Below are 22370 nucleotides of genomic sequence, written 5' to 3'. Positions count from 1 at the left end.
CTTCTTACCACATATTGAGATGTTCCAGTAGATTAAAAACTGATCAGTGGAAGACAAGTGAAGGAAAATAACTGCATACAAAGAGGAGCGATTTTGTTTGATGAACAATAAGTTTGAAAAAAGTAAAGAAAAAGAAGCCACTCATTTAATGGCCCTTTTCTTTGGTTTAATAAAACAATAAAACAGACATTCACATTGAATACAAATCAAGTCTACAAAGAAACAGCACTTCCTTTGCTAAAAAAAAAAGTTTTCCAGTTTCACTAAAAACCTGCTACATATACGTTTCTGTTGTGTGCTACATTCAGATTAGTCCTCTAACAAGCGTAATTTCTTTATATCAGAGTGCAGCAGTGCATCCCACTTCACACCTGCAATGCTCGATGAGTAAAAAGCCACATTTGTCATGTGCTTGGTCAAAGTTCCTTAAGGCATTTATATGTGTATATATATATATATATATATATATATATATATTATAACCTGGATGTCCCAGGGTCAAAATGGGAGATGCCCCCAAGGGTGGTGGAGAATGACCAAGCTAAGATCCTGTGGGACTTCCAGATACAGACGGACAAAATGGTGGTGGCTAACCAACCGGACATAGTGGTGGCAGACAAACATGAGAAGACGGCCGTAATGATCGATGTAGCGGTTCCGAATGACAGCAAGTCAGGAAGAAGGAACACGAGAAGCTCGAGAAATACCAAGGGCTCAGAGAAGAGCTCGAGAAGATGTGGAGGGTGAAGGTAACGGTGGTCCCCGTGGTAATCGGAGCACTAGGTGCAGTGACTCCCAAGCTAGGCGAGTGGCTCCAGCAGATCCCGGGAATAACATCGGAGATCTCTGTCCAGAAGAGCGCAGTCCTGGGAACAGCTAAGATACTGCGCAGGACCCTCAAGCTCCCAGGCCTCTGGTAGAGGACCCGAGCTTGAAGGATAAACCGCCCACAGGGGCAAGTGGGGAATTTTATTTTATTTTTTTATGACATCTTCCATCTATGGCACGAAAAATTTAATTCTCTCCAAACCAGGAGCAAATTCCACTGAGGATTGTTCACATATCTTCACCAAACAGTTATACAGTCATAACCCTCATAGCCAAAATACTTTTGATTAAAAGTGTAGATTAAAAAGGCTGACTTTTTACATCTTTACATGGCACTCGTGCAGTCACCTTTTGTGCTATACATTCTCTTTTGCATGCACTGCACTGTGCCTAACATGCATGCAAAACAGCAGAATCACCAACAGAAAAAAAAACAGTGAAAGTAAAGAAAAAAAGAAAAAAAATCCTTCTCGCTTTAGAAATAAAATTATTTTCAATAGCCACAACAGACAACTTATTTACTAAACAGAACTATTGTCTTCATGCACAAAGGAGAAGTAACACAAAATACAGTGTCTCTGAAAATACTGTTTACAGTTTGTGCAAACACAATAATGCTCCTTATACTGACTTTCTTCGTAAATGAGGGAACTCCCGGAAACTATGGCCAAGTGAGATCCTGCTTCCTGGCGAAGTTAGTCCAGTGTTGTCCCTGGAACTTGGTGAACAGCCCTGAATCCTGTAGGAAACTGAGTTGTAATAAACAGAATTAACGTGGCAGCCACGATGTTCACTGTGGGACATAAGAGGGCTATCGCAAATCTCTAAACGGTAGCACATGCAGGAACAGAGGGAGCTAAGGCTCGACTCCTGTCTGCTTCTGCCTGCCTTTATCTGGAAATGCAACCTGTGCCTGCAGGGGCTTTTTCGTCTTTCCTGATCCACCGGAGAAGAGATGAGGTTGGTGCGACTGGTTCCTTCCTCCATCGGGAGGAAAAGTGTGCTATGGCTGTGCACCATGTTGCTCCTGTTCCTCTCACTGTGGCTATCTCTGCTTTGTTCCCCTAAAACACCAAGGCCCAGGGTCCCATCCAAAAAGCCTCTGTCTCTCTTCATTGAAGCCCTTTCTTGTGCATCCCGTCGCTCATCCTCAGTGTTCATGGTGAGAAAACGGAGCACCACTAAATTAAGAAATGCCCCGATAACAGTTAATCCCACCAGAATGTACATAAAGCTGAAAGCGACATAGGGCGTTTTCTCCTGGAGGTCCTCTTTTTTCTGCAAAGCCACAAAGTCCCCAAAGCCAATTGTGGTGAGTGTGATGAAGCAGTAGTAGTAAGCATGGAAGAAGCTCCATCCCTCAAAGTGGGAAAAGGCTGCGGCGCCCACACACAGTGTTCCGATGCAGGACAAAAAGCCCACCAGGACCATGTTCTCCATGGACACCTCAGTGCGTCGAAAGCCCAGGCATTGTTTCAGCTTATGTAAGAGATAGCGGACAAATGTGTTCATCCTCTCTCCCAGGCTCTGGAACATAACCAAAGTGAGAGGAATGCCGAGTACAGCATAGAACATGCAGAAGATCTTTCCAGCATCTGTTCCAGGGGCTGCATGTCCATAACCTTAATGCAAAGAGATGGAAAATGTAATGACACTGTGACGCATCATGAAGCAACGCTTAGTTGGTAAAACATGGAGCAACTGTCTATTTTTAATCAACACGTCATTAAAACCAAGCCTCAAATATTGCATTCTTGCAGAAAAAATAATGTTGTGCTGTGAATTACGAAGCAAGCAAAGTGACACATCACCCGTCATTTCCAAAAACATAAAATAAAAAAGCAGAAGAAGCCTTACATTGACTTACCAATGGTAGTGATTACTGTTATGGCAAAGTAAAAAGAGCCAGCAAATTTCCACTGTCTCCCGGCGCGATGGGGCTCAGCTTGCAGCACTACTCTCTCGATTTCGCGGTAGTCGTCCTCGGAGAAGCGGTACTTCTTCTTCATTTCGTTGCGCTTCTGCTCCAAGATGCGCCGACGGGAGCTCTCCGACTCAGACTCCAGCGCGTCAAACACCGCGGCGCCCACCAGCAAGTAGGAGAACATGCAGAGGATGAGCGACAAGGTCCGGACGTTTTGCTTCTTCATTCTCGGCATCGGCACGAAAGTCGGAAGCACGGGCACGGTGTTACAGGTAGTACTGTTCTTCAGCTTAGACTCCACATTGGTTTTGCAGCCTGTTGCGTGAAATGTAATTTCACGAGGGGCGGGTGGGAAAATAACGCCTTTAACTCTTGACTGTGTTATGGTTCAGACGTCTTCTTTGTTTTTAAAACGCGCATATTTTCCTGTGCGTACCGAGAGCTATCGGCTCTCTGCGCCGTTATCTGTTTTAGTGGCCTCAGCTTGCCTTTTCGCATGCGCAAAACAATCACCAATAAAGAAGAAGAAGAAGAAGAAGAAGAAGGAAAAATGTTTGTGTATATCTATATAACATAGATATATAAGACATAGCACAAAGTACAAATATTTTTCGCGGATGTTCAGTTATGTTATGTGCAGCAATTTCTATGCCTATTTAATATGAAGAGGTTTGCTCAGCACCATGGACAGCAACCAGTGGGATTTCACATTTGACCTGGCACTGTGACTGCACATACTAAGTGGAGGCTCAAGAGGCTGTGAAGCAGGGAAAAGGTTCAGGTGCGTTTAATATGACTGAAAATCTTTGCAGACACCAAATCTGGGGAACAACATAACCATTAAAAAAGTTAAAAAAAAAAAAAGAAAAAAAAAAAAAAAAAGCTCAAAGTTCTAACATCTGGTCGTGAAGTAAGTAATCCCCAGGTTAAACGAAAGTTAATTAAAATCCATTCAACTGTACTAACATTAAAATGAAAGCCTAATTTAAGCCTTAAATAATAAAAAATAAACATGTAAAGGTCCTCGTGAGCTAAAGACATGGAAACAAATAAAATATCAGGTAAGACAGTGTTTAGAAATCTGGCGTATTGGATTTGTTCTATAAAATAGATCAGTAATAAAACAGCGAGAAAAATGAAGTAATAAAGATATCAACAACAAAAAAATTAAGGAATCAAGTTAACAGTAAAAATTAAATAAGACTGAAGGAATAAAGTAAATATATACATATATATAGTTTATCCCAAATTACAATGTGGTCAAAAAATACAAACGGAAGTTAATACAATCTTAATTCCTTTTTTAAATCAGTTTCCTTAGAGCGTTACTTATGTGAGAGAGCTCTTGCGTTCATGTGCAGTGGCTAAAGAGAAAAAAAAAGCACTGCTATTGTAGACGCTTCTAGAAATTTTTCTGTAGGTGATGCTGGTTGCTATGGTTACTTGTACCAGTGGCACAGACTTGGACTATCAGTGAGGTTGACACTAATAAGTTAACAGTAATGAAGCCGGTTTCGTTAATAACGTTGTCACAGCATCACAACATAAATTATCCTTATTTAGACCTTTTTTTAAGTTAAGCAAGAAGAATCCTCTGTATGTCAGTACAGGGCAGCAGCAGGTGGATTATTGTGTGTGCTTTTGTTCCTGTCAAACAGAGCAACCTGCTCTCCGTGGTCCTGTTTTTGTGGCAAAATCAGCGCACTTACATCCCTGTTTTGATTCAAACCAGCGCTCCATAAATCAATTACATCTCAGCTGATAAGAGAGGAACACAAAGCCCCAACAGCCACCCATCAATCCAGACAGCTTGTATTCACATCGTTTTCAAAGCCCAAGGACCTGGAACAAAGCGAGAAGGCCCATCAATCCCCACAGAGTTGAAGGATAAGTGTTTAGACTTAAACAGAAGCTTCATTAATCGAGTTATACCTGTTGTCTGTTTTCTCTAAGGTGTATTTTATTATAACCCCGCAGACCTACAAATTAATATGTCAGGAAAATATTAAGTAGACTATAGTGAGGTCATATTTATACACATTCAGCAGGATGCATTAAAGGCAGTGTTTTCCTTTGTTCCCTAAACAGTACTTGTGTTTTGCTTTTTTCAATCTAATATTTATGATACTACAGTATGACACATCACAATGAAAACTTGAAATCAAGTAGTACATGTTCAAGGGCTGGATTATACTGTGTTTGCGTCCATATTCATTACATTAATATTAACTTTCTGACAGCTGCCACATGACAGCTGGTAAGTTTATAAGGCTAAATTATTTGTGGAGAAAAATGTGAACATAAACAGCTATGCTATGCAGAGCTGTGCACTGTCCACGCACAGCATTTGCTATTTTTGTTTTGTTTTTGTTTTTGTTTTTATCTCACAAATTCAGTTACACCCACAGTGCATGTGGTAGTTGGTAAGTGTATGCAGATTTTGCAAAACCTTGTTAAAGCTGCACATGGCATGCAGTGAAAAGAGAACCTCATGCCTGAAGGCCCATTTTTTTCCACTAAATAAAACCCATCTGTCAGCTCTACAACAACAAAAATGCAAATCTGTCAAAATCCTGGAGGAGAGATTGTAAAAATTAATCTCCTCTACAAAAAAAGAAAAAGAAAAAAAAACTTTCAGGGTCTTTTTGTTTAACAGGCTGCAAGGACAGAAGAAAGAAAATTATCTAGGGACAATACGTGTGATGCAAGAAGCAGCTAGACACAAAGACACGGACAGCTGTGGGTTTTTGAATCGAGATAATGAATTTCTTGTTTCTATAGCGTGGCGATTTAGGACAGCAAATAAGAAATTGTAGCAAAAAATCTAAATCAGATTGCTTGACAGCCTGGACATGTCATACTCTAATTTCTTTATGTCTTATTAAATATTTAAATTATGACCCTTAAAAAAAAAAAGAGATGCTGACATAACCTTCTTATATAAATTCTATATGTGAGAGCTGTGTCACAATGAATTGATTGAGCAGAAGTCACATCGGTTAAATCAGTGTCAGCACAGTATAACATACTGTCTTTATCAATAAAGAAAATACACTGCAAGAATAAAACAGTGTGTTGATCTATATGTATATATTTAAAAAAAAAACACCCAGCACGCCCCTGCGGGCGGTTTATCCTTCAAGCTCGGGTCCTCTACCAGAGGCCTGGGAGCTTGAGGGTCCTGCGCAGTGTCTTAGCTGTTCCCAGGACTGCGCTCTTCTGGACAGAGATCTCCGATGTTGTTCCCGAAATCTGCTGGAGCCACTCGCCTAGCTTGGGAGTCACCGCACCTAGTGCTCCGATTACCACGGGGACCACCGTCACCTTCAACCTCCACATCCTCTCGAGCTCTTCTCTGAGCCCTTGGTATTTCTCCAGCTTCTCGTGTTCCTTCTTCCTGATATTGCTGTCATTCGGAACCGCTACATCGATCACTACGGCCGTCTTCTCATGTTTGTCTACCACCACTATGTCCGGTTGGTTAGCCACCACCATTTTGTCCGTCTGTATCTGGAAGTCCCACAGGATCTTAGCTTGGTCATTCTCCACCACCCTTGGGGGCATCTCCCATTTTGACCTCGGGACTTCTAGGTTATACTCGGCACAGATGTTCCTGTACACTATGCCGGCCACTTGGTTATGGCGTTCCATGTATGCCTTGCCTGCTAGCATCTTGCACCCTGCTGTTATGTGCTGGATTGTCTCTGGGGCATCTTTACACAGCCTGCACCTATATATATATATATATATATATATATATATATATATATATATATATATATATATATATATAGTAGTGTAAGTCTATATTAAAGTTTTTATTGCAACAGCAGGGCCAAAATAGACACACATAGCCCAGGTATGGAAATAATCTGCAGAGTGATCTGAAATTAAATTCTTCAACACTTGCTGAAAACTTGACTGAAAGAATTTTATCACAGGATAACAATCAAAATATAAGCTTTTATTCAGGGTACTCTGCACACATATTTACAAAATGTTACGGGAGCTGCTTTCTTCCTGGAGGTAAGCTGAATCTCCTAAAAATACTTGCATTCCACAAAGTGACACAAGACCAGCATTAAAAATATTTGACCTTTATCTCAAGAGAGGAACACAGCCGGTAAGAAGGCAATAGTACGGATTATCCCCCTGGATATGTCTCTAATTTACAGTTATAACAACTGCTGGGGTGTAGCAGACACACAGGCCTGTCATCTTTGTGCTGTACACAAGGGAGACCAAGGGTTAAATGCATAACACAGACTATTTGATCATACCTGATTTCATCAGTTCTCTTACTTAATTAATTCCAAAGGGAAATTGCACATGAAGTCACAGTCTATGCAGCTCTCCAAGAATAGTTTTGAATGTTCATCCTTCAGTCTGTGACTTCTGTCTGATATGAGAATTGATCTTTTTTGGCAGCTCTCTTTTTTCCTGTTCTTACTCTTCGCTTAAAATGAATAACTTTTCTTTCCTCCGTGTGCTTTATCAGCAATTAAACCATTTTTGTGAATTCTGTACCGCAGGTGTAAATGCATACTATTGATTCCCATTTTCCCAGTTCCCTGAAATAAAAGCACCCAGATATGATGAGACTGAAAAAAAAATATGACTCATGGTAATACCTCTGCAAGGCTTTCCCTGTTAAACAGCTGAGGGAGATATGGATTCTCTTTTTCCACAGAGTCAGGCACCAAGAACTAAAGATGTTCAATAAAGGTTGAGCTAAATCTTCATTTCCTTTGTGAAAACCTAAAAGGCATCAAACATTTGTATTACTCTTGATGGACACTTTATAAAGTGTGCCCTTTGACACTTGAAGCACAGAGTTCTTAAATGGCCAGCGAAAGCATATTTTGCACGTAATTAGGATTTTGATTTATTCTGATAATATGCAGTCGATACATTTTAACACACAAAGTCTGCACATCATTTGGTGACCACATTTAATGTCAGAATTATTATAACAGCAAGGTCATTATTAAAGTTAATGCACTCAAACTTAATCTTTCAGTGCTCCATTAACATGTGTAGAATACAGTGCATAAATGAGTATGTAAATGCTAAATATAATTATATTTAGATGCCATAAATAAATTAAATACTACATTTTAAAATGCTGGGACTGGGTTTTTATCAGAGATACAGGGTTTGTGCATAAAGGCACACATTTTTCAACATTTACATTATTTGTATGAGGAAGGAAAGGAAACAGAAACAGCTGTGTATTAATGATATCAACTTGTCCATAAGGCACATTATCTTCTCCTCATTGTAAGACTTATAATGCCTGGCTAACCATAGTAAAGTCAACAACTGGCAATTAAAATAAATACATACACCATGATTGTGCCCATTTGAAACTTTAATTGCTGTAAACCATCCACACAAACGTCATAGAGCCACTAGGTCCTTATTAGTAGGTTTTCAGATGGGTTTTCAGAAGTGACTGTGTGCATTTGTCCTATGCTTTATAAGATGTAAGATCATTAAATAGCCACTGGTGAACAAACTATGAGCCATGCAGGGATCAAGAGAAACACATAAATGTCAGTGGTATGGCAGCCGGGCCATGAGCTGTGTGCCTGCTTATGTTGGACATGTTGGATTACCTTGGGAGAGTTTAAGTCTGTCTTAAAGGAACGAGAGAACAGCTCTTTTACTCAGTGTGATTGTTTTTAATGTACTCTTAATTTGATCTGTTATTGTATATTTTACACATGTTTGTATGGGATATTGTATTTGTTTTAAATGTTATATACCTATGTGGTATGTGACTTTTGTTGCTATGATGCCAGGTCTCTCTTGGAAATGAGATTTTTAATCTCAATGAGATTTTTTACCTGAATAAATAAAGGATTAATAAAAAAAAAAGGGAGCAAATTAGCTAAAAGAAGTTTCTATGCAAACTTTGCTCCACTCTACTTTCCACCAGGTTTCATGAATTTCAGCTTCATTTTGCATAATCTTGCTGAAAAACAGACATGTCAGGACTAATTATGTACCTCCAGCTGCTAAGCACCTGAATTACTACCTAAAGTTACCAAACAGGAGTATTGCAACACAAAAAAAGAAGAACTTGCAGATCAATCACAAATGGAAATATGACCATATATACTACTGGTAAAAGTGCTGTTGCCCAAGAAAATCTGTGTACTTACTGTGAAAAGAAAGTCTTGCATGCATGCCTTTATGTTTCTGGATGGCAGTGCAACAGATTTATTGAATTTGTGTTTTTTGTGGGGGTTTTTTTTAATCATTTCTAGTTAAGTAAATTAGTTTAAAATTGGCTTAAACATATGGTGCTTTTTGCAGAAGTAGCCACAAATGTTCAGCCGGTCCAGGTGTCTTCTTGTTCTGTTGCAGATGATCCTTAATTCCAACCACCAGCCTGTTGCCGGAAGCTCATAGTCAGAAGGGGTGGCAAGGGTTAGGCATTATATTACTATCAAATCTCTGACAAACACAGCTAGATGGGCTTACATGCTTTTTCTAATCTCTGTGTAGAGCTTCTCATCTGTACTGAACTTGCTGGGGGGGAAAAGGCGACAGAGAATCTGTTTTATGAGGCAGAGGTACTAAATAGCAACAGCAAATACTGGATGCCTGCAGAGCCCTCTGGTTTCCACAGTAACTGAGACCAAAAATAGTAACCCACACCAGCGGCTATTCAACACTGAATCCCCTGTGATAACACATGATTCTATTTATACCTTCTAATGCTGAAATACTGGCGTCTCGTATAAATAACTCTGTCCAATTACTGTCAAAAAATGATATAATGGTCCAATTATATGTTATCACCTCTTAATCCTTGTTTATGCTGCAGGTTCTTATTGTATGAAACCTAAATGCAAGTTATTAGACCGTTATGCTGAAGATATTGCACGAAAGAAAATACACAATCACATAACTTGTCAGTGTGCATTTTCTGGCATCAATTAAATAACTAGTTAGTAGACAAAAAATGTCATGATCTAATTGATAATGTCATTTTTTTAAGCTGAAATAATAAAACAAAGTTGCACTGTTTAATAACTAGTAAAAGATTAACTTGGGATTTTAGGCTGTTGGTCAGACAAATAGTAATAGTAGTAAGTGATATCATCTCACCATAAGAAGGTTCCCAGTTTTCAAACTTCCTGGTTTGCTGAGGGATTTTTGAGTGGGTTCTCATGCCTGCAAGGGTTTCCTCCTACGGTCCAAAGACATGCTTGTTGTTATGTTAATTGGTGGTTCTAAATTGGCTGGACTGTTGTGTGAGTGTGTGTGTGGTTGTCTGGCTTGTTGTGTGATATACTGCCCCCCTGCCCCAATGACAACAGGAAAAGTGTGCATCCTTATAGACAGAATAACTCCCTCCTGACCCAGAAGTAGATGGCTTTGTGAGTGAGTAGGAAATTGAAAGATTGCCCTTTTTGTTGCTATTGCTCAAAAATATATATAATAATCAAGATTGCAAATAACTGCTCATTTTAAGCAAACCTTCACATTTATAAAAGTTGCCAGATCACTATTGTTGGATTTTTGACCTTCCTTTAATATCTGAGACATTCAGCTACCAGACAGGAGGGGCATTAGATTCACATGTCATCTACAAATTAAATGAGATAAATTAGTAAGACACATTTTAGGTTTATTGGTCTGGTTAGTTTTCCTATTTTTATATCGTTTTTCTTTATGTAGAGCTGTTTCTTTTTTCTTTTTCATTAATGCGTTAATCAGTCCTCATCTCTCATTCCTGCCCTGTTGCTTCGTTATTATATAACAGTAAAGTGAAAGTTTTTTCTGCATTTAAGATATGCTGTCTGACTCAGCTGGTTTGCGGGTTTTAACACCGCCAACCAGCTCAGTAAGCTGATGTCTTCGGGGTGTATCGGAAAAGCGCGTTGCTAATGAGTATATTTAAAAACCCAAACGATTGCAAATAACACCAAAATGGAGTTAGATTTATATGATAACAATTACTAAGAGAGGGTTTTTAGCAATGCATAGCTTCCAGAATTAATAAATATAAAATATAGGTGGATTAAAGTGCTAGTAAACGTAGTTAAGTCACGTGGTTGATTTTTAAATGAAGCTCCTGAAAGCAGCACTAGGACTGCAGCCGCCAGCGAAGCCGCTATCTGATGATGGTAGACCTGAAAGACGGATGGTCAGGGCCGTCCTCGTCTAACCTGAACATGCAAGTGTAGCTTCATTCAGCAACGGTTGCAGCGCTAAACCAGGCTACTCGACAATTTAGCCTTAGCTAGTCGCATTTTTTTTTTATTAAAGCATGGAGGACGATTGTGTTTGTGAGTACGACTCCACCTGGGACACAGAGAGTGATGGAGACGACCCGGCCGGAGAGAGCCAAACCCGTCGGTCAAATCAAGACAAAAACAAATCGAGCTGGGCTTTAGTACGTGCTTTTATTATTACTCAGCCAGAGGACAAAGGACAAAAAGCCCTACTGTACCTTAGTGTAGCTCGTTTCTTTTACATGCAATGCTACGTTTTCTGTTGCCTGTTGTGGAAAGCTAACGTTAGCTTTACGCATCACTGCTGCGACTTTGCTAACTAGCCTAGCTGGCTGCTAGTTTACTTTTTAGTTGAAAATCGTCGTCAATGTTTACTCTGGCCTGCTCACAGTTAGCAGTAGTCTGTGAGTCATAGTTAGAATGGAGGAGGAATTAATTAACATCTAGACTTAATTCATTGCAACAGTGGGAATTGTATTAACCCGACCTTATATGGCAACTCCTATGACGTTATCAGGAACAGCATAGGTCGTGACACAATTATTAATGACCCCTTGATTTGTAGTATATCAGTTCAGGTTGTTTATACTTTTAATGCAATACAATGCAAGACCTGTATTTAATTTATGTGAGACGCCTGATGCATATCAATGTTTTTTATTATGTATGCTTAATATTTGCAGTGGCACCACACGCCCAGAAACATGAGAGCAGCAAAGGACATGCAAAACTACAGGAGAGGATACCCCGTAAGTTACACCTCAGCTCATCTCTTAAACAAAAAAATCGTGCTCATAGCTGAAAGATGTTAAAGTCTCCTTTATTCTGTTTGGACAGAATCTTGCAGACGAGGAGTGCTCAGAGGACAAAATGAACAATCTGCAGTTTTATCTCAATAAGTTTCCCTCTGCTCCTGATGGTAAAATACTCATATGTTTGCATATAATATAATATTTGCTGTATGCGTGAAAGTCGTGCTTGTGGTGATGATACCAATATTTTGTCTCATTTGTCGCAGATATCTACATTGAATCCTTTCTTAAAGAATGGAAAAACGACTACAAACGGCTGGAGAGAGTTCACTCGTACATCCAGTGGTATGTACTGTTTGACACTTTGAACTTTGTACTTTAGCCATATCCAGCCTAACGGCAACAGAACTGACCACAGCTTACTTTTGCCATCTTGATGAACTTGTAGTCTGAAGCCTGTTACGCATGCACACAAACACATTCACTCGTTTCTCATTTTGTACTTCCTTCATTCCTTGCTTCCCCTCCTCGCAAACAGGAAGAGACATTATTAATTCTCAGTAGGGTTGATTAAATAGGACATGAGCCACACTTGCATTATTTTCTGTTATTGCCCAACTTCTGCTTTATTTTATGATGTCAGATGTAACTGTCTTTTTTTTTTTTTTTTTTTTTTTTTTTTTCACTAAAGCTGGTTACACAGTCTACTGTATTTAAGTAACTAACACTACTCATGAATACTGATTGGACTAGTTGTTTGTAGCATCCTTCCATCTGTGCTGTGCAAAAGTCCTAAGCCACCTGTCATTTCTTTATATTTTGCTTTTAAGGAGACATAGTTAGAGCAGGACATCTATTAATGAGAAGGCTGGTAGTTTGATCCCTGGGTGCTCCAGTCTGCATGGCGAATATCCTTGGCTGGATACTAATCTCCTAGCATCTATCAGAGTTTGAATGTTAGATAAAAAGTACTTAAGCATAGAAAAAGTGTTTGTGCAAATGAGACATTTTGTATAAAGCACTCTGAGTGCTCCGGTAGAGTAGAAATAATATAAGAATCAGTCTATTTGTTAAGCCTAAAAAAGCATCTACTTCAAGGGGTGATCTACTGCTGTCTACACATAGCAGACAACTCAGCAAAGAACCAATTTTGAATTGTATCTGTAAGCACTTTAGTCCTCACAGCCTGTCACAAAAACAGATTTTTTTCCTATTTCTTTTGTTGAATCTAGTGGAAAAGCCAAAAATAACAATTCGAAAGGCATAAAACTGTATTTTTGCAACGAACAAAGAGAGCTATTAGCCAGAAGCCTGGCATATCTTCACTCTCTGTGTGTGTGTGTGTGTGTGTGTGTGTGTGTGTGTGTGTGTGTGTGTGTGTGTGTGTGTGTGTGTGTATTTTTAAAAACAAATTGGAAGAAACTAGATAAGTGAAGGATACAGTAGGAGGTGAACTATATCATAAAAGTATGCCTTTACAAAATATGAAACAAATCTAGCAAAGACCTGGCACAGGAGATGCATCTGGTGCTTTGGTTGGTCAGTCTATTGTTCACTGAAACCTTATCAGAAATGGCCTCAGTGAAAGGGAATTGGGGAGAAAAGGCTGAGGTATGCCAAATTACACAAGAACTGCACTGAAAATCAATGGCAATGGGTCTTAAGGTTCAAATATGTCAATATCTATGGAGGAGTTAAGGAGACAGACTCGATGGTGAGTGTCTACAAAATACAGTGGAGGCTGTGTCATGGTTTGGGGCTGTCTTTTAGTCAGTGCTGTTAGCGATGATTTTAAAATTGATAGGTGGATGATTGCAGAAAAGTACCCTCAGATTTTGATCCACCATAAACTACCATCTGGAAAGAGTCTTATAAGCAACGCTTTCATTTGGCACCATGATCCCAAACTCAGTGCAAATGCACTAAAGGCGTACCTGGATAGGAATTGTAGTGGAGAACTATCAGTCATGTTTTGGCCTTCCCACAGGCTGGACATCATTGAAGCAGTGCAAGATCATCTTTACAGAAAACTGAACAGGCAAGAAAGAAGCCTGGAAAACAATTCCTGAAGACTACTTAAATAAATTACAAGAAAGTTTGTTTATATACCAGATGCTGACTGTCAAAAAACTCAGTTTTTGCTTTTTATATACTGATTTTCCATGCATGTTTGCACATTTCAGTAAATCGCTAACACCTATTTTCCTAAGGGCTGACTCGAGACTTTTGCAAAGTACTGTATATTCCAGCTGCGTGCCTAGGACACACCTGTACAACCTCAGTTATAGCTACATCGATACGCCTCTGTTCTCCTGACACGTTTTAGGATTTGAGATATTTTTGAGCATGGAGTACTGAGATCGATTTCCAGATCACAGGCAGGAGGATTGAGGAGACGGAGAAATGAGAGAAGCCTACGCTCTACATGTGCACAAGATGTCAAGTAGCAAATGCTTTTCCACATCCATTGTACATACCAGAAATAGATGGAGTGTTCACAGTGGGAAAAGAATTGTTACATATACCCTTTCCTTTCGTGGCACGTTAATAGTTTTTACATTTGTTACTGTAAACTGCCAAAAAATAAACGTTAATACACTGAAGGATGTCACGTTTGTTTACACAGTGGTGTTTTGTTTAAAAATGTTTTTAAGAACGAGGCAATTTATGAAATTATAGGATATACATGTTCTTTTAAAGTATTGGATGAAGGCACTAGAATATATTATATTTGGGTCATAAACTGTTCGCAGGGACATCTGGCGTCAGCACCACTGAATTAAAGTGTCGTGTCATTAGAAGTTAATTGGTCTTCTGTTGTTTCTCTCTTGAACTGTCTGCTGTTGCAAGGCTGTTTCCACTGCGAGAACCAGGGGTTAATTACATGGCTTCAGAACTTACCAAGAAGGAAATTGAGGTAAGTGTAAAATGGAAAGCGCTCTCACCAAACAGTAGCAGAGTTGGTCAACAGTGACTTTCTATCACAACACAAAGCAACTGAAAAAGAATTAAGGTTAATGCCATAAAGTTGTCAGAGTCCAAAGTCGGAATGAAATGAAGTCTATTGAATCTGGACTGGAACTGCCAGGTTAAATCAACCAAAAGACTGCTATAGTTTTCCTAAAATTACTGTCTTGGTCAGGTACTCTGACTTCCTCACACAGTCCAAAGACATGCAGTTAGGTGGGTTACGTTAACTGGCGATCCTAAACTGACCGTCGGTGTAACTGTGAGCATAATTAGTTGTCTCTCTGTTAGCCCTGCGACAGACTGGCGACCTGTCCAGAGTGTACCCCGCCTCTCATTCCAGCCCCCCAACCCACTTTGTTTGACCATTAACTGTGAAACAAAGTCAGTTTGTTGGACAGGTTAAATTTCTTATGTTTTCCATAATAAGTTCATCACATAGTAATGTTGGCTGTTTGTTTGGTAACTATTCCTAAAAAAATGTAGCATGAGAACTGTCAGTGTCTACAATATGGCTGCAGGTTGATGCATTGGTTTTATCTCTTGGCTACAGGTCTGTTGGTGTCTCCACAGCCAAATTTATTTAATTCTTTTACATTGTAAGGAAACAAAAGAGCAAATGCAGTGGCTATATGCATGTCACTAGGCAAGTTCTACGATTCTTTCAACAGCATGTTGAAAAAGGAAACAAAATATGTGATGTAACCTCTTTGCAGCATTGTGGCTTTCCTGCCTCTAGGAGCGCCCAATAAAAGGTTACCGTAGAGGTCAAAAGGTCAAATAAGATGCATCACTGAAAATTTTGACAATTTCATTTCATATTTGATACAGTTCTAGCCAGTAAATCTATTTTCCTTTTTCTTTTTTTTTCTTTTTTTTTTTTTCTTTTTAAATGTGCTGTAAATTCTCACCAGGCCTTCAAGAAGAATGAAGATGCCAAAAGGCGACTAGTCGAGTCCTATGAACTCATGTTGGGTTTTTATGGAATCCGTTTGGTTAACAAAGAGACGGGTGAAGTGAAACGTGCAGAAAATTGGAAGGAGCGCTTTGGAAATCTGGAGCGGTAAGTATTATTATTCTCATGTCAGTAATTTCCCGCATATGTAGTAGTTGTTTTTGTGATTACAGCTTCAACTGCCTTGTCCTTTGCAGGAATATGCACAACAACCTGCGGATAACTCGCATATTGAAAAGCCTCGGGGAGTTGGGCTTTGAGCACTATCAGGCTCCTCTGGTGCGCTTCTTCCTGGAGGAGACTCTGGTCAAAAAGACTCTGAGCAGTGTTAAACGGAGCGTGCTCGACTACTTTCTGTTTGCTGTGCTGGACAAGCATAAACGTCAGGAGCTTGTGCGCTTTGCTTACCTTCACTTTGAGCCAAAGGATAAGTTTGTGTGGTGTCCCAGAAAGGTTCAGAAGCTATTCAGAAAGGCAGAGAAGAGACCTGACACTATAGGGAATGGTGATGGAAAGGAGGAAGTCTTTTCACGTGTTAAAGGCAAAGATGGAGAAGCAGCCCTGCAACAGAAGGAAGATGGACTGGATAGTGTTGCAAAGGCTCAGAAAGGAACTGTTAAAACTGCAGTTAAGGACAAAAGCAAACCATCCGAGGCATCCCCTGAGCCTAAACCAGAGTCTGAAGTAATCGAAAATGGAAGTGTGGAGACTGAGTGTAATAATGAAATTTTGGGTAATGGAAATGACTCTTCAGATGACGTTAATGAAATGGAACATTCGCCCAGTAACGACACTGTGACAGGGAAAAGCGAGTCCTGTGCAGACAGTGAGCTGAAATCTACAAGTAACTCAAATGACCAGGATGGAGACATCAATATGCAAACGGAAGAGGATGTAGAACCCGAAAAACCACCGAAGAAGAAAAGAGAAGATAACAAGGTGCTGCCAAGCAATGGCCTGGCTGGGGGCTTAGCCGGTGGGCAGATAGAGGAAAAAGCTGTTCCTAGTAAAGCCACTGGTCAAACGAGCCCGTCAGTGCAAACTCCTCATAAGACTTCAAAACACCCGCCCTCTCTGTCTTCAGAAAGGGAGGAAAAAATCCCTAGGACTGATTTTAATCAAGTGTCACATAAAAAAGAAGCAGACGAAACGTTGCAGGACAGTATGTCTGCAACAAACGGGTCACTGATGAAAACCGACAACGGTGTGGATGAACAGACAAATGGGAAGGAACCCGAGGATATTGACATGGAATCGAACCCCACGAGCTCAGACCAGAATGTGGGGAACTCATTAATGAACTGATTCATATTAAATTAAATGGAAAAAATGTAATATAGGGACAAAGTATGGCTTAAAATCTTTCTAGGCCTTATTTCTACTATATTTAATGTTAAGATGTTAACTTTGAAGGACTATACAGCTATCAGCCACAACATTAAAACCACTTTGAGGTTGAAGTAAATAGCACTGATCTTACAGTTTCTGCGGCGAAACATTACGTCCTGGCTTTTATATATTTTGATACATATCACCTACCTAAACATTGTTATAGAACACGTACATGCCTAGTTGATGTACTTCCTCACCCAGCAGGATACGTGACCCAACACACCACAAAAACTGCTCAGGAAAAATGACAAATCACCCATAGTGTTGACCCAATCAACACCAATGTCCCCAGAACCCAATCCAACATGCCAGACGGAGCCCAGACTATGAAGGACCCAACTCTCAATGATCAGGACCCAAACTTCTTTATGTCAGACACCACCAGACTGTGTCCATGCTTTGGATGAGGTTGGTCAGAGCTGTTTGGTGGAATGAGGAGGACCTGCACAGTGTTATGTAGTTAGTTGTAATGTTGTGGCTGATGGGTATATGAATTGATTAATTTGTTAAATGTGGGACCGGATTCGACTCTTATTTCTACATGGCCATCAGACAATATTAAAGGATAAACACGACGTATTGTATATTTTTGACTTTTAAACCAATCCCAAAAAAAAGGACCAAAGCGTCACCAAAGTGTGTGATTAGTTAAGCCTCAGTCACACAGGCCTAGAGACCGATTGGCAACTGCCTGGCAACCAGTGGTTTCTATAGGAAAATTAGTATTGCCTGACCAGTTGCAAGCAGTTGCTGTGAAATTGTTAATGAAAGGCCCACTTTCATGAACAAGGGGGACCTCGAGACCCCCTCTGGTAACCAACGGGTAAATGTGCAACAAGTTGATGGGTGGTTGCAGGAGGTTGCTTGCTGTTGCTCAAGGAAGCTGGTGGCAGAGAGATGTACAGTGCTGCACCAAAGGTTTGTGTGCGGGTGCTTTGGTCACTAGCAGGTTGCTGCAGTCGCTAGTAGTTTGCATGGATGACGCTGGCTTGCAACGCAAAATATAGAACATTCGCCTTTAAAGTAACAGTTGTGCCTTTTGATGCTCAAACCAACAAGATGCAACTTTTACTTTGATACAAACCTTCTCAGTTTCTGGTGTGCTAGCACCCAAAGCAATCACAAGGAGTTCTTTGATGCCACCACGCTCTTTACAACCAATTTCACACAGCAACAGTCAGCAGCTGTTCACCAACCAGTCAGGTAATATATATTTTTCCCTAGAGATCAGGCTGGTCGCCAACTGGTCTCTAGGCCTGTGTGACTGAGGTCTTAGACTCTGAGTAATTTATATACTCTGAGTATACTGTATGTTATGTACAGTAGCAGGAGAGTGTCTGGGAGATTGAAATGGTGGGTCACTGATGCATTTTCAGTAGTTTTAGAATGACAGTGGAGCTCTCTGGCACCTAGAGCCTGACTGCAATATGCAAGTTGGATAAATCTACTGCTATTTTTGGTCTTCTGCTTTTTGTCAACAGTAAAAATATAGAATATGGCCTGTCTTATCCTTTAAAGTCGTTATGACTAAGACTGTCAGCAGCAGATACTTAATAATTTTGCAGAATTCATAAAGTACTATTATTACTGAATATCAATGAAATGAAGTTTTCAGCGTTTTTAACACCTTAATACTTTGAATTTTGAACATTTTTTTTGCACTGAGAAATAATGAATTTGAAGAGCTTTTTTCCCCTCTTTGAGGTGTGTGTGCGTGCGTGCGTGCGTGCGTGCGAGAGAGAGATTCTTGTGTTTCTGCTGGATCCTGCTGTTAAAATGGAATTAATACTCGGTATCATTTAAGTTATATTTCAGTAGTGTTGCACAGTCTGTATGTCTCCATGCGGATTTGGGAGGTAGACTTTTGAACAACTGAAATCCTTGCCAAAAATGTGATAAGACTGGTTGATTGTACAATGTGTAATTCTTTGTGGCAGAATTGATAAAGCTTTGGATATAATTTAAAGTCTGCTGTATGTTAATTTGAAATGGGTACAGTCTGTGAACTTACAAGCCAGGGTGATTATATCGATGCATCTTTTTATATTTGCACTTAATTTCCACTGTTATTGTTCAAGTTACTGTATTTGCAAAATGAAATGGTTATGACTTTATATATTCCTTTTTTTCCCTCCTGACTTACCTGGCCGTTAATGAAGCAGAATAAAGCTGTACTATTTTCTGATTATTTTTTTTGAAATGCATTTCTGATGTCGGAGTCCAGATTTTGTGTTAAAATTGCATTTCTTAAGAACACACCGAGATGGCAGACAGCATTTGCGCCAATTCCCAAGACCCTTGCTTTTTCTGTGAAACTGTTATGTCGACTGAAATATGAGTTGTTTTTAGTATACAAATTTGGCTGTGTGAAAAGATGTGACTCAAAGCAGCGACAAGAAGAAAAAGGATGGATATTGATGCACAACAACTTGTTCAGGACTCAGGAGCAGTGTGGAGTCGAGGGCGTAAGGGAGAGCTAGAGGTACACACTGCTGGAGTTTCAGCATTGTTTTTATGCCCACCCTCAGTCGTTACATATACCCTTCCCCTCTTTGGAATATTAGACATACCTCAATGCAATATTTTACATTTAAATTACACAAAACTTGCAATGTGTCACTAATTTTGTGCTGCTTTAGCTCATCCAGCTGATGGTGTCGGTCCATAATTTACAACAGTCACTACTTCTCTTATGCTACAGGTCAAATCTTTTAGAGAAGGTCACACACAGCGATCGCCAAACAGTTATTCAACCAAATTGCTCTCAAGGTCACATTTTATGATAACCTGTCAAATCTTGGCTGGTTGTGAGTGTTAGCTACTATGTCACTGATGAGATATGATGATGTTCTTTATCTGAAGTGGGGCTGAAACGCCTAATGGCTTAAATGGTTAAATACCAAATATTTACTTGTTCAAGCAACTGAATTCTGAGGATTTAATGCTCTTTCTAAACTGTTGGTCGATGATCATTTGAGTGTCTTTGGGTCTTAACAACATTTACACAACCTTCATTTTAAATAGGTTGTTCATTCTTATTTTTCTGTGCATTTCCTGATGTTCTATATAGCAAAGTGTCCATAGCTTGCGAGAATGTAGTTTATATCCATCGAACTGTTCTCTGCTTCAACAAGTGGTTAACGTGAATAGCTCAACCATGGATGCGCTTTGTTGTGCCCCTGTAAACTGTAATGGCTCAGTCACACTAGAGTAAAAATAGGACAACGGCCTTCTTGCAAATAGTTAAACTGGTTGTCCAGTGACTTCACCGATTTTGCATTTGGCAACTGATTTCAAGTAGTTGTGACAGCCTGCTGGCTAGCTTGCCTGCTGGGCTCCATCCATTGACTCATTTGGTTGTTAACTGGTTGTATTTGAGTACACTTCTATAGAAGAGCAAGGTTGCCTAGTGCTTACATCATTTTGCCTTAAATCGCCATCCTGCAGCCACTATGTCATTGTGAGGTTATGGCTGAACTCTGAAAGTAGCTGATGTTAGTTTCTGTGAATGTAGACCACAATATTGCCATTTCTCCAGCTCATCACAGTTAATTGCTGTATTATCACAGATAATAATACTTTTTTTTCTTCATTTGTCTAAAGAAAAACTCCAGGGAAGCTTTGTTAAGACAAGTAACTCAAGTTGACTTCATTCAGTCGCAGACTGATAGACTGATTCCAACTTAGTGCCATTTTATCACCATGTTGCTGCATTGTTCATGCCACGGTCTTCAACCACTGTTGTCCTTCCAGCTACAGTCACACTAGACAAAACAGTGGTTGGAGACCACTGCCTGACCAAAAATATTGCACCTATGTGCAATCAGCTTGCAGTCTCCTGCCTCTGAAATGACCCTGATCACATGATCTCAGAAACCTGTGGAGGATGGATGGATGAATGCAAAAATACACTGGTGTTTGTCAATGCAGGGATCTAAAGCTCATAAGGAGAATCTTAAGGTGGACTCTGAATTAATAGAGAGGCAGTAAAAATGAATTAGCAATGATGTGACATGTGAGTACTTAGAAGATTTGGTTAGAAGCCTCGCAGGGGCATTCTGAAAAACCTGCAAATGTTTTGTTCACTTCACAACCTCCAAAGAAGTTTTCTTAATTGCACAATGACTTAAAAATAAAACCCAGAGATGAAATAAAGGGAAGTAATAAAAGTAAGAGCAAACCAGAGATTAGAATGAGAACATCCAGAGGGAAAGCAGAGTCAAAACTTATCCCCAATGTTCTTGATAGAAGATTTAGCAAAAGTAGCAAGGGCATCTAGAGTTTCTGTTACCATCAGCGCAAACGAGGATTTCTGTTTTCATTAAGATGGCGAAAATTGTTAGCCATCCAACTTTTGGTAGCACTTCATAATCATGTTAAACTATTAAGCATCATTAAGGTATTAGTAAGTATTTGTATAGCAATACTCCTCCGTAGTATGCCACTTCTACATACAGATACTATTATTATGATGATGATTATGATTATTACTAGCAGTGATAGCTGTACATGGAGTAACAGATGAATAAATGTCTGTATTTATGAATAACATACTGAGGAGTAATGGTATATAAATGATGAATTAAGTACTTGCACCTTACTGATGCTTAGTGTGACATAAAGTGATACCCAAGTTTCAATAGTCTAAGCACCTGTGCAATATCTGTAGTAGGACTTAATAGCTCTATCGATCGATCGATCGATCGTGTGGTATTGATAAGAAATGTCCTTAAAATGTTCAAAATGTGCTACAGAAGATATAACAGAAATGTTAAAGGCCCCAAAACAAAACCATGTGGCAATTTTTGTCAAATTGATGAGAATCACTCCAAAGCAGACCCCAATACACCCACCCAGTATCTCAACCTATCAACCATAGCTTGGTCACTCACTGGTGACACGTTTCAGTGGAATAAGCTCTAAAAGCCAGACTGAAATTTATCAAGAATCCTGTATTTGTATCAAACAGCTGTTCTCTCAGATGCTGAGGGTGAAGACTCAACCAGCTGTTAACTATTCTATTCGACTCCTAAAAAGACAAGAATCTAAAAAGAAACTAAAAACTCATGGAAAACGTTTGGATACATCAGGAGAGCAGCAGAGCTTTCCCCGTTTACTTCTGGATAATCAGGCTCCTTTTAACAACCAGAGGTGTCGCCCCTGCTGGCCAATGTTTTTTTTTTATTTCCTGTGTTTCTTCCACATACATTTCACTGTGTGAAGTTTTTTTTTGGGGGGTGGGGGGGGTTTCTGGGGGGTAATTCGGCCCACATTTTCAGAGTCCGAAATCTTGTCTCCCCTCT

General features: G+C 39.7%; 2 protein-coding genes across 2 annotated transcripts; one reads left to right on the top strand and one right to left on the bottom strand.

The window, feature by feature from the left end:
* Nucleotides 1-149: 149 nt before the first annotated feature.
* kcnk15 (potassium channel, subfamily K, member 15) lies at nucleotides 150-4144 on the bottom strand. The gene is made up of 2 exons (XM_080294973.1): nucleotides 2696-4144; nucleotides 150-2450 (listed from the first exon to the last, which is right to left on the bottom strand). The coding sequence occupies exons 1-2, from the start codon at nucleotides 2985-2987 to the stop codon at nucleotides 1450-1452; spliced, it is 1293 nt and encodes a 430-aa protein (XP_080151099.1). The 5' UTR covers nucleotides 2988-4144; the 3' UTR covers nucleotides 150-1449.
* A 6712-nt stretch (nucleotides 4145-10856) lies between these two features.
* ogfr (opioid growth factor receptor) lies at nucleotides 10857-17365 on the top strand. The gene is made up of 7 exons (XM_080295613.1): nucleotides 10857-11162; nucleotides 11685-11750; nucleotides 11839-11920; nucleotides 12020-12098; nucleotides 14604-14670; nucleotides 15635-15783; nucleotides 15873-17365. The coding sequence occupies exons 1-7, from the start codon at nucleotides 11037-11039 to the stop codon at nucleotides 16978-16980; spliced, it is 1677 nt and encodes a 558-aa protein (XP_080151739.1). The 5' UTR covers nucleotides 10857-11036; the 3' UTR covers nucleotides 16981-17365.
* Nucleotides 17366-22370: the final 5005 nt, after the last annotated feature.

Source organism: Astatotilapia calliptera, chromosome 20 (genome assembly GCF_964374335.1).
Source record: "Astatotilapia calliptera chromosome 20, fAstCal68.1, whole genome shotgun sequence".
NCBI classification, from domain to species: Eukaryota; Metazoa; Chordata; class Actinopteri; order Cichliformes; family Cichlidae; genus Astatotilapia; species Astatotilapia calliptera.
This window is presented reverse-complemented; position numbering and strand designations above follow the sequence as displayed.

Bases quoted from the DNA above. Each gene is read 5' to 3' on its own strand.
- kcnk15 (XM_080294973.1), bottom strand. From the start codon at position 2,987: ATGCCGAGAATGAAGAAGCAAAACGTCCGGACCTTGTCGCTCATCCTC. The intron at 2,451-2,695 runs GTAAGTCAATGT...CTTTGCATTAAG, and splicing joins AACAGTAATCACTACCATTG to GTTATGGACATGCAGCCCCT.
- ogfr (XM_080295613.1), top strand. From the start codon at position 11,037: ATGGAGGACGATTGTGTTTGTGAGTACGACTCCACCTGGGACACAGAG. The intron at 11,751-11,838 runs GTAAGTTACACC...CTGTTTGGACAG, and splicing joins ACTACAGGAGAGGATACCCC to AATCTTGCAGACGAGGAGTG. The intron at 14,671-15,634 runs GTAAGTGTAAAA...AATTCTCACCAG, and splicing joins TTACCAAGAAGGAAATTGAG to GCCTTCAAGAAGAATGAAGA.